This window comes from Rhinolophus sinicus, chromosome 5, assembly GCF_057876585.1.
Source record: "Rhinolophus sinicus isolate RSI-liver-muscle chromosome 5, RSI-T2T, whole genome shotgun sequence".
NCBI lineage: Eukaryota > Metazoa > Chordata > Mammalia > Chiroptera > Rhinolophidae > Rhinolophus > Rhinolophus sinicus.
The window spans coordinates 14,349,144-14,361,595 of record NC_142505.1 but is presented as its reverse complement, the minus strand read 5'-3'; the positions used below and the strand labels follow the sequence as shown (position 1 = coordinate 14,361,595).

At 46.0% G+C, this 12,452-nt stretch overlaps 1 protein-coding gene across 1 annotated transcript in view; it reads left to right on the top strand.

The window, feature by feature from the left end:
* Positions 1–12,452, top strand: part of ITGA9 (integrin subunit alpha 9) — a 303,581-nt gene that overhangs the window by 60,497 nt on the left and 230,632 nt on the right. Inside the window, exons 10-13 of the mRNA XM_019727631.3 lie at positions 602–707; positions 1,854–1,948; positions 6,093–6,183; positions 8,479–8,524. Coding sequence (XP_019583190.3) covers positions 602–707; positions 1,854–1,948; positions 6,093–6,183; positions 8,479–8,524 — 338 coding nt within the window. The remainder of the gene's footprint in view (positions 1–601; positions 708–1,853; positions 1,949–6,092; positions 6,184–8,478; positions 8,525–12,452) is intronic.

Genomic DNA, 12,452 nt, shown 5'->3' with positions numbered 1-12,452 from the left:
CCATCACCATCAACCTTCTCCCTCTGTGGGTTGGGGTGTGCTCAGGACATTGAGACCACGCCTGATAATACGTACTGATGTGTGTGCCCCCATCCAGACCCCAGCCAAGAACTACTGGGTATGGGGTGCTTGCAACCATGACTCCCTCTGTCACAATACTAACACACGCACTCTGCAAAACAGCTTTACAAACATCCCAAAAAGCAGGAGAGAAAAATAGAAATTGTATTCCTGTTTAAAACAAATTTAGGGCAAAAATGCTATGCCGTACAGAAAGCTGAGAAGCGACTGTGGGTAGGTGGGCAGGTGGGTTCGGTTATAGAGCCATAGGACAAGGGGGAGATTTAGTTACTCCCAGCGTGAGTTCTCCTTCCCAGTAAAAGGCATCTCAAGTTGTTAGACACCGTCACGCTGCCCAGGTCCAAGGGACTCATCTTGTCACCGGGAGAGAGAGGTCTGGGTGCCTGTGATTCTGCCCAGGTGTTTCCTGTCCATGAGTGTGCACTAGAGGGGCGGTATTGCCAGCTCTGGTTTTTAAATTGTGTTTTTAGTTCTGTTTTTTGTTTTGTTTTCCGTTTTTTCCTCCATCCTGTTTTCTCAGGGGGCCCTGGAGGAGCAGCTGGTCCTGAACGGGGACGGTGCCTACAACGCACACTTTGGGGAAAGCATCGCCAGCCTGGGTGACCTTGACGATGACGGGTTCCCAGGTCAGTGAGCTCATGCCTGCGTCTAACTTTGCCCTCACGTGATGCACTCCTGGATCTCCCTGCCTGCTTGGAAGGCCGGTCAATGCACACTGGGAAGGGAGGACACCTTTTAGAGAACATGTTGTCTGTGTAGATGCTCAGGGCTGAGCTCTGAGCCCCCTGGAGTTGTGCTTCTACGTAGTCCCTTCTCATCAGCTCAGTGGGACTGGGGTGCAAGTGAACTTTGGGGCTGGTCCACTGGGGCTTCTTATGGAAGAGAAGTTCGAAACACATGAGGAGAGGTCACACTCTCCCCTGATAGTGACAGCCTGTGGGACTGACTGACGATTGAATGTGTCAGTGCTGGGGGGAGGGACATACCTGATGTCCACTTCTGTTTGGACATCGGTAGCCTTCCCCGTCTTGGCTTCTCTTTCTGGTCTTTTAAATACCTCCTCCCGTCACTGTGTATGCAGTACTCAGACCTCAGGACCTGTGGAAGCCATGTCACTAGGGAGATGGCTGAGGTGGAACATGGGCTGGGGGGCAGCTGTTGCCTCGGGCCAGGCATCCAGGTTCCTTTCATCCCCTCACACCCCTGGCCAGAGAGGGCTTCATCTGGAGAGAGGAGACCTCCCTGGAGGTGGTGGGTGCGTGCCCTTCACGCTTGACCTCACTTCTACAGACACGTGACTTGTGTTAGAAGCAAAGGGAACAAAGTCAGGAAGATCTAGGCTTTGTTCCAGGAGTTGTCAGTTTGTCAGAGTAGTGTTGACTTTTGTGTGAAGTGAATGCAATTTTATACAATTCCCTTATCCAGGAATAGAGTTGACTTTCTCACTTGTGCAATAACCATTGTCTATGGAATTTCCCTCTCTGAGAAACAGAACTGAGGGCCGGAGGTTTGTATTTATTTTATTGGATGGCTGAACGATTTTTCCTAGAAGGATGAGCTAGAAACTTTTCTGGAACTAAACTTTTCTCAGCTTCTATGATTTTCTTTTTAACTTTTTTTTTCTGCTGGGAGCTTCTGTGCCTAAGTTGATGTATGAACCGCCAGCAACCAAGAAATTTCTGGTATGGAGGGATTCACACATGATGGAAGGAATTGGCTCTTATGTTATTCTGTGTGGCTTTTCTAACCCATAGCTGTTTTTCTCCCCTTAGATGTGGCTATTGGTGCGCCCAAGGAAGACGACTTCTCCGGGGCAGTCTATATCTATCATGGTGACGCCGGTGGGATAGTCCCTCAGTACTCAATGGTAATTGGTGTGAGAGTGACGTGGTACCTGTTTGTTCGCACATTCATTCGACAAACATGTAGGGATCCTTTACCCTGCACCACCTCCTGGGATACGGAGGACCCCACAAGATTGTTCCTGCCTTTAGTCTTTCCACCCTCTAGTGAAAGACAAAAACAAATGCTATTGCTTATTAAAAACAAAAACTTATAGACTCCTGAGTTTGCTCACATTCAGGGATGCATTCTACCTACAGAAGATTATATCCAAATTCTTGCCCAGATTTAGAGCTGTTTATTTAAGGAGCAGAGACTTTATGTATTTATTTTTTTGTTACTCCTTTGTCAACCATCTGTGCTAAGCCAAAGGAGTATACTGTAAAATATAATCTAGAAAGATAGCGGTCCAGGGAGGAAGGGCCTGAAAGCTATCACAGGGCCGTTGTCACAATTGGCATTGAAATGAGGAGCTGGTTAAGCTCTGCCCTCGTGCCCCAGACTTGGGACATGGAAGTGGTGAGTTCTGTTTTTTGCCAGATCAGCTTGGTGTTCAATCCTGCTGATGGTGTCAAACCCAGTCCATGGGAAAAAAGGAAGTCATGCTCTCGGCAGAAGCATCATCAGGATATTTGTGGATCTCTGTGTGTAGAGTGGCACAGGCCTGTGTCTTTCTCCCAGTGGGTCAGTGACAAAAAGGGACTGAGCACAGAGGTATTTTCCATCAGCAAATACTGATTTATCGAGCGCTCATTATGCGCTTATTACTTCCTACTCAATGCTTGTACTTCTCGTCGCAAAGAGGCTGGTCTCGTATCTTGATTATTGCTAAGGAAACAAAAAATTTTAACTGAGTCTTGTTCTTATAAAGTGTTCTATAAATGTTCTGTAAAATGAAAGCGTAGTAAAGTATCAAAACCTGTTCATGCACTAAAGTTTCTCAGTAAGAAAAAAAAGACTTTACAAGTGGGTTTTAAGAGGCAGTACGTAAATGGAAGTTCAGTTTATAGGTTCATAATTGTTCTTGCTGCACATGTAAGTTAGTTAATGAAGGGCCGAGGGTTGGGGTTGTTGCCAGTAGAGCTTCAGGTTCCCCGTCTGCTGGAGACTCCTGCTCAGCTCACTGACTCCAAGAGACAGATGCTAAGAGACATACTGCTCAGAGTATACCTGCCCTGCCCCTTTCTTGCCTCTCATCCTCGTAACAGCCCTGGGAGGTGGATACCTTTATTACCCGCCTTTTATTTATGAGGTGACTATGGCCCAGGGAGGTTAGTTAACCTGCCCAAGGTCACCAGCCAGTAAGTGGCAATACGGTGACTGAAACCGCCAGCCTGACTCCCAAACCTTTTATTGGAACCATTGTCCTCAACACATAGGAAAAAGGGGCACTCGGGGAGCTCAGCTGGAAAACTTAGGAATGTAGAAACTGATTTGGGTGTGAGACAGACACACTCCAAGGGGTATTTATTTACAGAGATCATCCTCTTTTCATTAGAAATGAATAATTAATAGTGGGGATAAACTCTTAGGTCATTCAGCTGCTGTGGCAGGAGGAAGAAGGCTTCAGGCGTAGTCTGGAAGTCACATCCATGTCACAAGGGCTTCTCTGGGTCAGGGCCACTGTGCCCAGTGTGATATGATAAGCTGACTATTCGTCCACATTACTCTTTAACTCATTGTTCTTTTTCGAGTTCACCATGAAAAGTGTTGATTTTAAGATCCTCGTGTGCCTTTCTGCATTTGAGAGCCCTCTGGGCATGTCATGGCTGCCCCTGTCATCTTTCTCCTGACAAGCTGAAAGTCATCCAGGGGGCCCCATCCTTGGGCAGCCACCAGGGTCACTCTCCACGCATCCTCCTGGAAGCTTGTTCCCGGACCTCGGAAGCTAATCACACAGGGAGGCAACCTGCGAGAGACCCTTGCTTCCTGTGCTCCCCCAGCCCTCCAGTGTTTTGTTTTGTTGCTGGGTGGAACCCTGCAGGGAACTGACGTGTAAATTTTGTGGTCAGCCTGGGGTGTCTTCAGTAGGAAGCAGGGATCAGCAGTCGGACCTGTCCTGCCTTGGTCAGCAGGCCGGCTGCCTCGTTCGCTTTGACAAGGAGAAGTGGTTTGGGGCTCTTTAAAAAAAAAAGAAAGAGAGAGAGAGAGAGAAAAAAAGAAAAAAAAAAGAAACAACTATGATTATACTTTTCCAAGCTGCTAATATGTATGTGATAAGGTCAGTGATTTAAAAGGGGAAAAAAAAATCCTTTCACGACAGGATTCTTCAGGGCCCACGTCCGGACAGAGCAGCCATTGTGTGGGTGAACTCGAGAAGGAAATCAGGAACAACCCTGGGCAAGGGAATCGCTTTTCTTTGGCCCGGATCAGTATTATTTCTACTGGATAAATTGTGAGATCAGAGTAAAGTTCTTACACATTGCTCTTTAACTCATTCCTCTTTTTCGAGTTGACTACGAGGAGTGTTGATTTTAAGATCCTCGTGTGCCTTTCTCCATTTGAGAGCCCTCTGGGCATGTCGTGGCGGCTTCTGTGATCTTTCTCCTGCCACGAGGACACTGCATGTAAACCTGGTCAAGCAGAGGTTTTCCAAGGCTCCTGGTTTTCATTTAGGGTTATTAGCACCGAGCAGACTTATCTTCCTGGCTTTATGACATAATGGCCTGCAGATGTCTGTGGGATAACTTAAGCCTGCATCGCCACCCCCAAACGGACCACCCCTTCACTCTTCCCCCTCATCCCAGCCACAGCATACCTTAGCAATGCAATCCCAGGGCAAGCTGCTGCTCGCGTTGATGGACTTCAGAGCTGAGATGGTCTGCTTCAAGATGTGGCTTTTAAGAAATACGCAGACACACATACATGTTTGTTTAGACAGAGCAATGCGGGGATGTGGGCTCTGCCTGTTAGCAAGAAACATTTCTTTAGTGTTTCCTACAGTGTTCTGATTTGTACTCTGATACTTGCGCATTTCCTGTTGGATGGCTTAAGTGAAGATAGCAAGTGGATGGTTATTTGTAGTGATCGGCTGCTGGGGGCCGGGAAATGTCCCTGGCCTCTCCATCTGTAGATCCTAAGGAAACTCCCCCTCCTCAGCCTCATGACTTCCCTGCAGGATGATGCAGGAAGGAAAAGGATGAGGATAAAGCCCAAAGGGATCCCCTGGAGATTTGTAAACCTGGTTCTGATGAGGATTTTGCTGCATGGCATGAAAACAAAGCATTTCTCTTATCATCCACAATGAGGGCATTGTGGAGGAAGCCTCCCCAAGGAGACTGCCTAGATAAAGGAAAGAAGGAACAGGTCTAATCCCAGAAGAGGGGACTTTTCTGATTCAGGAAGGTTGATATCTCTGTGAGGAACGGCGCCACACAAATGTTGATGTATCATTATACATGATACATCATATAGAACAGATCTCCTTGAACCAATGTGGCATGTGTTAACAAATGTTGAACTTAATGATGAATAAAAAGTAAGCATGGGTGCTGGTATGCCCCACGATGGTAGGGCTGTGAACTCTGGTTGGTTAAGAGCTGTCTTTTAGAGTGGAGGGTCAGCTTCAGCTCATTTTTGGGGGTTTCCTACAGTGTATGGAAAGTTCAGGACCATGGGGTTCTAGATTTATTGTGTAAAACTGTTTCATCCTGTTAGTGAAGCTCAGAGTTCTTCTGGTTGGTTTGATGGAGAGGTGGTTTCCATGTGACCATCTTGGCCATTTAGACATGCTAATGGCCTGCCACCTAGGGAAAGACGCTAATGTGTGCCTCTTAGCGGAGGAGTGTTACATATTGGGTACATGTTTGGGTAGAGTCATATAAGGGAAAATATGTTGTGATAATTTCAGCCAGCTGTGCTTGTGTGAAAACAAAACAAAACCTTGGTTAGAAATGGAAGCTAAACTTTATCCATTTCAAACTTCATTCAACATGTCAAAACATTAACATGTTAGGTAGATTTTTCATTAGCACTGAACTTAGAAAAAATTTTAAATGATAACATTTGGCTCTGGAGTGTGTTGCCTGCTAAAGATTCCTGATCATATTAGGACAATATTTTATTTTTCCTTTCAACAATGTCAAGACCAAGTGTTCTAGGGAAGCTGGGCTGAAATAGCCGTGGGGTTCTCCTTTCCGGTGACTCAATTTCCCTATTGTCTGTTTCAGAGACTGTCAGGGCAGAAGATAAGTCCAGTTTTACGGATGTTTGGGCAGTCCATATCAGGAGGAATTGACATGGATGGAAATGGCTATCCTGGTAAGCTATTTTTCTTTAAAGGCAGATGAGATAAATGAAGAAAAATGCCCGAGGCAGAATAATTTCCAGTCTGGTTTAAGCAATGGTTACATCTATTTAGGATTAGGAAAATTCACACACTAGAAGGGGGTGTTTTGTCTGGTGTTTGATTTTAAGGTGAAAGTGTTGATGTTTATTTTGGGGTTTTAAAATGATCTACTCTGAAGGGCTGAAACACTGGAGGGTGATTTTTTCAATGGTTCCTGTGGCAGCAAGTCTTTTTAATGAAGAAAAAAGCCCTATCCACATATAAAGTGATAAATAGTGAAAGCTCATGTTTTCCTTGATATTTAACCATATTCAGAAGCTTCTTACTCTTGAGAGGGGGGAAAAAGGAGCTAAGCAGCAGCCCCCTGCCCCACCAAACCCCGCTACATGAAGATTATTGACAGAAAGATTTAGAGCAAAAAGAAAATCATGTCCTCTCACTGATGGACGAACAGAACTTCACCATTCAAGGCTGGCTGGCTTGTCTTCAGGGTTAATTAACACCTTGTGGTGGTTGAGGCGAATTAAATGAAAATGTACGATTTCAAACCCCAATCCCAAGTGATATCTGATTCAGGTAAAATTGGGCAGTGGAGTAGTGGTTCTTTTGGTGTTTGAAGGGGTCGGAGTGGGATGAGGTAAGGAAACGAAGATAAGAATGTGGGAAAAAAAATCCAAAATTATCATGGAATTCAGAAAAAATTTCCCTGAAACTGTAGGTCATCTTGCTATCTTGTGAAAAAATTTATTTCCACTTAAAATGCCTCCAAAGGAGCTGGGAAAACAAATGCAATTCTGGAGGGCCCCAAATTCCGTAGCTTCTTACAGACAGAGGAGTTTCGAGCATCCCTCATAACTTTGCGGAGCCAGAAGGAGTGTGAATAGACAAAGGTCAGTGTGGAAGTGTGTGGCCCTGTAGGAAGACCCCTCATGATCTTGTCCCAGGCAATTTGTGGCCATCCCTAAATAATACCTTACATTGGTTTAGCATTTTAATATATGCAAAATGCTTCCACATGCAATGTACATCTTTTTTATTTTTTATTTTTATTGGGGAATATTGGGGAACAGTGTGTTTTTCCAGGACCCATCAGCTCCAAGTCAAGTTGTTGTTTTCACTCTAGTTGTGGAGGGTGCAGCTTACTGGCCTATGTGGGAACTGAACCGGTGACCTTTGTGTTATGAGCAGTGCACTCTAACCACTGAGCCAACCGGATGCCCAGGGGTTTCTGTTAGAGGGGAAGAAAGGCAGAGAGCTACTAGATGAGTGGATACTTCCTAAATTAAAGTTCTTTAGGAGTAAACATTACCAGCTAACGCTTGTGTCTTGGTTTGAAATTTACCAAGTATTTTCAAGAATTTTCTTATTTAAATATCTGATTTAGTATATTACATTTAATACATATTTAAATATGTTAAAATATTATATTTAATAAATATTTAGTATTTAATACATATTTCTTGATTTAAGTATTATGACATATTATCAGCTTTGGAAAAAGACGTGGGGTAATTATCTTTATTGTACAGACGAGGACACTGAGAGACTCTGAGGTCACGTAGAGTAAGGTGTGAAGTGGAAATGATTCACATGTTTTACAGATCTTGGACCTTTTCCTAAGTCATCTAATTCCAGGTATCCCTCTCTCTGATTCACTGATGTCCTAAAGAAATATAATGTGAGCCACATATGTAATTTAAAATACTCTAGAAACCACATAAGAAAGATAAAAAGAAACAGGTGAAATTAATTTTAATGTTTTATTTAGTTCCATACGTCGACATGTTTCCCCGAAAATAAGACCTCACTGGAAAATAAGCCCTAGCATGGTTTTTCAGGATGACATCCTCTGAACATAAGCCCTAATGTGTCTTTTGGAGCAAGAATTAATATAAGACCCGGTCTTATTTTCGGGGAAACACGGTATTATCATCTTAACATATAACCAATATAAAATTCTTAATGAGATAGCTAATGTTTTGTCATACTAGGTCTTTGAAATCAGCTTGTATGTTACACTCAGACACATGTCAGTTCAGACGAGCTACGTTTCGAGGTCCACCAGCCACATCTGGTGGGTGATTGGCTGCCATATGGGACAGTGTGGCTCTAACTCTTACAAAATCATTACATAGCCCAGAGGATGGCTGTCAGGGGCCCCCTGACCTCAGGGCCAGGCCTCCATTGCTGTGGAGCACCTTGCCAGGGGGTGGGTAGGATGGGCTTTAACAGATTTCTGAATATGTATGTATACCTCTGCTTTTCAGATGTAACTGTTGGAGCCTTCATGTCCGACAGTGTTGTTCTTCTGAGGTGAGATGCTTCTCTCTTGCTTCTTGGGTTACATTCTTCACGGATGAGGGGTGGAATTTGGTGGTGGGAGCACAAGGGAGTTATTCACCATTAGTTAGCAGTTCCCTCTGTTCTCTTCCATGCAAATGGAGGTGCTTGGTAAAGGAGAATGCTACCTTCACTCTCATTATTCTCTGTCTCAGCATTGCCAGCTCCAGTGGCTTACAGATGTGAGATGATAGCATCCCTGGAGCTTCTAGACAGAATTTTTTTTGGGGGGGCGGGCTGAGTCCCAGGGGTTTTTGCTATGAACAACCCCTTTCATTAATGTGCTATACACAGAATATCGTTTCCCATGGGTGCCATGACAAGGAAGTGTCCAAGAGGCTGGGAAGCACTGTCCGGTCCTCTCTCTTCACCCCACACCCTGCATTCCCACCTCATCAGTCCCTAGCTCCCCAAGGAAGGGGAGCCGCTGCCTGTGGGCTAGCCCTTTGTTTTCTGGTGGCAGCAGAGGTGGGGGACGTAAGCTTAGGTCCAGTGCTTGCTGAAGCCCATGCGGTCTGGATCTCTCCTACGGAGGCCAGTGGGCTGCCATCCCACCCATGAACCATCTCCAAGTATTTCTGTCTGTATGAGTCAGAGGAGGCAGAATTACACTTTGGAGTGGGAGCCAACGCTTAGGTTTTGGTAATAACTTGATGGCAGAACGTTCTAAAATAGGCTGGTAGGATCTCAGAGCTGGAAGGGATCCCAGAGGCCATTTCGTTCCACACCCTGGATTCTTCTCATTCAGCAGTGCCTGTCTCCAAGTTTTTACTACCAGGCCACACAGCCTCTTCGTAAAAGAAGTGCCCCCCTGTGGGTGGGGGCTTCATAGCTTCTTAAGGAACCAGTTAATCCCCAGGTGAATCAAAATACTAAATTGTTGAAGAGGCAGAATAGCTTTGAGGTTAAGAGTGTAAAGTCTGGGACCAGATGGTCTGGCTTCCAGCCCTGACTCTACCCTTAGGAGATGAGTTTCCTGGACAAGTCTGGTCACCTCTCTTTCAGCATTCTCATCTATTGAACAAAGTAATGGTATGGACCCCATCGGGTTCTTGGGAGAACTCAGTGAGTCAGTCCATGTAAAATGCATAGAACAGTACTTGGCGTAAGTGCTCAATACATGCTAGCAATTTTCACATACATTGGGTTAATTTTTGCCTCCCTAAAATTCTGCTTCTGGGTTCCCTATCTTCTATGTAGAAGGCCTTCAGTATTTGAAGGTGGTAATTGTGTCCCCGTTATGACCCAGCTAACAGGCAAGTTAGGTAGAGTTTAGGTAGTTACCTCAGGGTTTCGGTGGGACCAGAAAAGGGAGGAGGGCCAGGCAACTGTGCATGTATGTGTACTTAGAACACACCGTGCTCGTTCTCAAGTGTCCTCCCAGAGAGTCCAGTGGTGTGTGGGTTAGGGATGCTTTGAACTGCAGCTAAGAGAAAACCTTATAACCAAGAGTGGAGCTAGGGTTTCTAGGAGGGAATTCCCGCCCATTCTTGGGAATTTTTTTCGCTTTTCCATTCCCGAATCCCAAGAATAGTTGGTCAGGAAATCGGGAAAATTGGCTCCTTGAACCCAGGTGGTTGGTAGTATCTGCCATCACTTTGTGGAAATGATTCATCATGGAGAACAGAAAACAGTTTGTATCTCGGGATTCGGGAATGGGAAAGCGAAAAAAATTCCTGAGAACGGGCGGGAATTCCCGCCCGGAAACCCTAAGTAGAGCAGATGGCTTCAGGGCAGGCATGGATGGCTCGCATTTTCACTGGCGGTGCCTGCTCTTTATCTGTCCACTCATCTCTGCCCTGCAAACTGACCCCGAAGAAGGCCCGGGTCATTAGAGTGACACCACGTCAGAGGGCACCCTGACTGGTTTTATTCTTCACTGTGAAATATCACAAGTGAACTAGCAGGCGCCGAACTGTCAGCCACCAGAAAGAGGTAGTCCAGCCCCCCGCTTCATTAAAATAAAATCTTGGAAGTGTTTGCGGTGCTGTCCTCAGGTGCCCCTTTGCTTTTATCTCAGAGGCTGGCACATGTGCAGGTGGGACCATGAAAACCAGTCGCCCTTCCCCCCAGGAGTGTGGGTTGGCCCAGCTCTGCCCTTAGGAAGTTTGTTCTCTCTGATTAGCTCAGGAGGGCAGGTCCTGGGGTAGGGTGATAGGCGTCTGGTATGATGCCATTGAAAGTCAAGGGAAGTGATCAGAGAGGCTTATGAAAGATTTCTGGGCTTTTCCTGGTCCAAAAACAATACTTGGAGTTGAAACAAAAGGATTTGAGGGGACTGATCTGCCGGATGTTGGAGGGAGATGTGCTTGTGAAGGTCCTGATGTGTCATTTCAAAGGACTCTGTTTTAACAACCTTCATCATTTTGTCTGGACCGCTCACTTCTGTTTCCTGCTCACCTCACCTCTGCAAAGCTCTTCCATGAGAGGAGGGACCAGGCATCCTCCTGCTGAGGTGGCCCCTCGGGTGACTGCAGGGGCTGGGTTTTCTCCTGTTTGATGACCATGCAGGACATGCACTGGGCAGGGCGGGGCTCTCCCAGGGTAGAGACCAACTCTCCCTGGTACCCCTGTCTGTTTTGTGAAATTTTGGGCACTTCTGTCGTTTTCAGTCCCATGGCCTGGCATGAAGTTTGCCCCCATTTAACAAGGGGTTTTGAAAACCTGCTGACCTGGGAACCTCAGGATCGACTCTCCAGGATCCCAATCCTTGGGGGGCCTGCAGGCTCGTGGGGCAGCGTTGGAAATAGACAGTGACCTTAATTAGTAAGTGAGATGAGGTGTGAACCCTGAGACCACAGAGAGGGAGAACATCCAACTGCCGGGGTACTAAGAAGGGCTTCTTGGGAGAGGAAACAACTGAGCTGGCCGTTGACAGGCAGTGGGGCTCTAGAGAGTGTCCCTGACCTCCGTACAATCACCGTGATGAGGAGCAGGATATTCCTTTACAGCATCTAAGAATGAACCCAGAAGAAAATGGGAAGACAAGACCATCGAGTTTCTTTCAGGCACTGTTGCTGACTTCCATTAGTCCTACAGCCGGATTTGCTCTGGGAGTCCCACAGTGTCCCTGTACTTGTCACAAAGGTTCCTCTCTGGACCCATATCTCATGCAGTGGGAGCAGCAGTGAAATTCCTTAACCCCATGTGTGTCACGTGTCTCCTCGCTTCCTTTTTTTTTTTTTCTCTCTGCAGTTTTCCTTAATGCTTTCTTCTCTTAGAGTTGGTGTTGGTCATCGTTCCCATGTGTCTTGTCACAATGGGCACTCTGAGATCACTGTACACAAGTGAGGTCATTGTGCTCAGGCCTCTAATGCCCCTTAATCTTGTTATGTCACCCCAGCGCATGAAGGCTGCAGCTCCTTGGAGGGAAAAGGGTCTCTTTGTGAGGCCTGGAGGGGAGAAGGTTAAGCCACAGCTTAGGTGAACCGTCCCTGAGCAGATGTTTGCAATGAGAGCAGAATGTGGGATTCACTCAAAGCTTTTGTTGGTCGCCTCAGGGGACCTGCAACAATGAGGCTCTCTATCCATCAAGCACTGGGGGGTGGTCCACACGGGTGTTAAGTGTGTGGATGTTTATTGGGTTTCACTTGGTCCTGAGGCCAGGCGGGTTGATTTCTGAAGTACTTTGCTGTTACCAGCTGGGACTCCATTAATCATGTTCTGTAGAAAAATACTTAATGAATTGATGGGAGTCAGTGAAGGTAGAGGCGGGACCCACCTGATGGGACGGGCACTTTGCAGTTCATGCTTCTAATGGCAGTAAGTGCTGTGGGGGAATCCTGACTGTGCCTCATTTCTCAAGTCACGGCATCCGCTGTTGAACTCCTCTTAAATATAGTCTTATCTTCCTAATAAAATGGAAATCGGAACTTAATTGGTGAAATTTCAAATAATCACT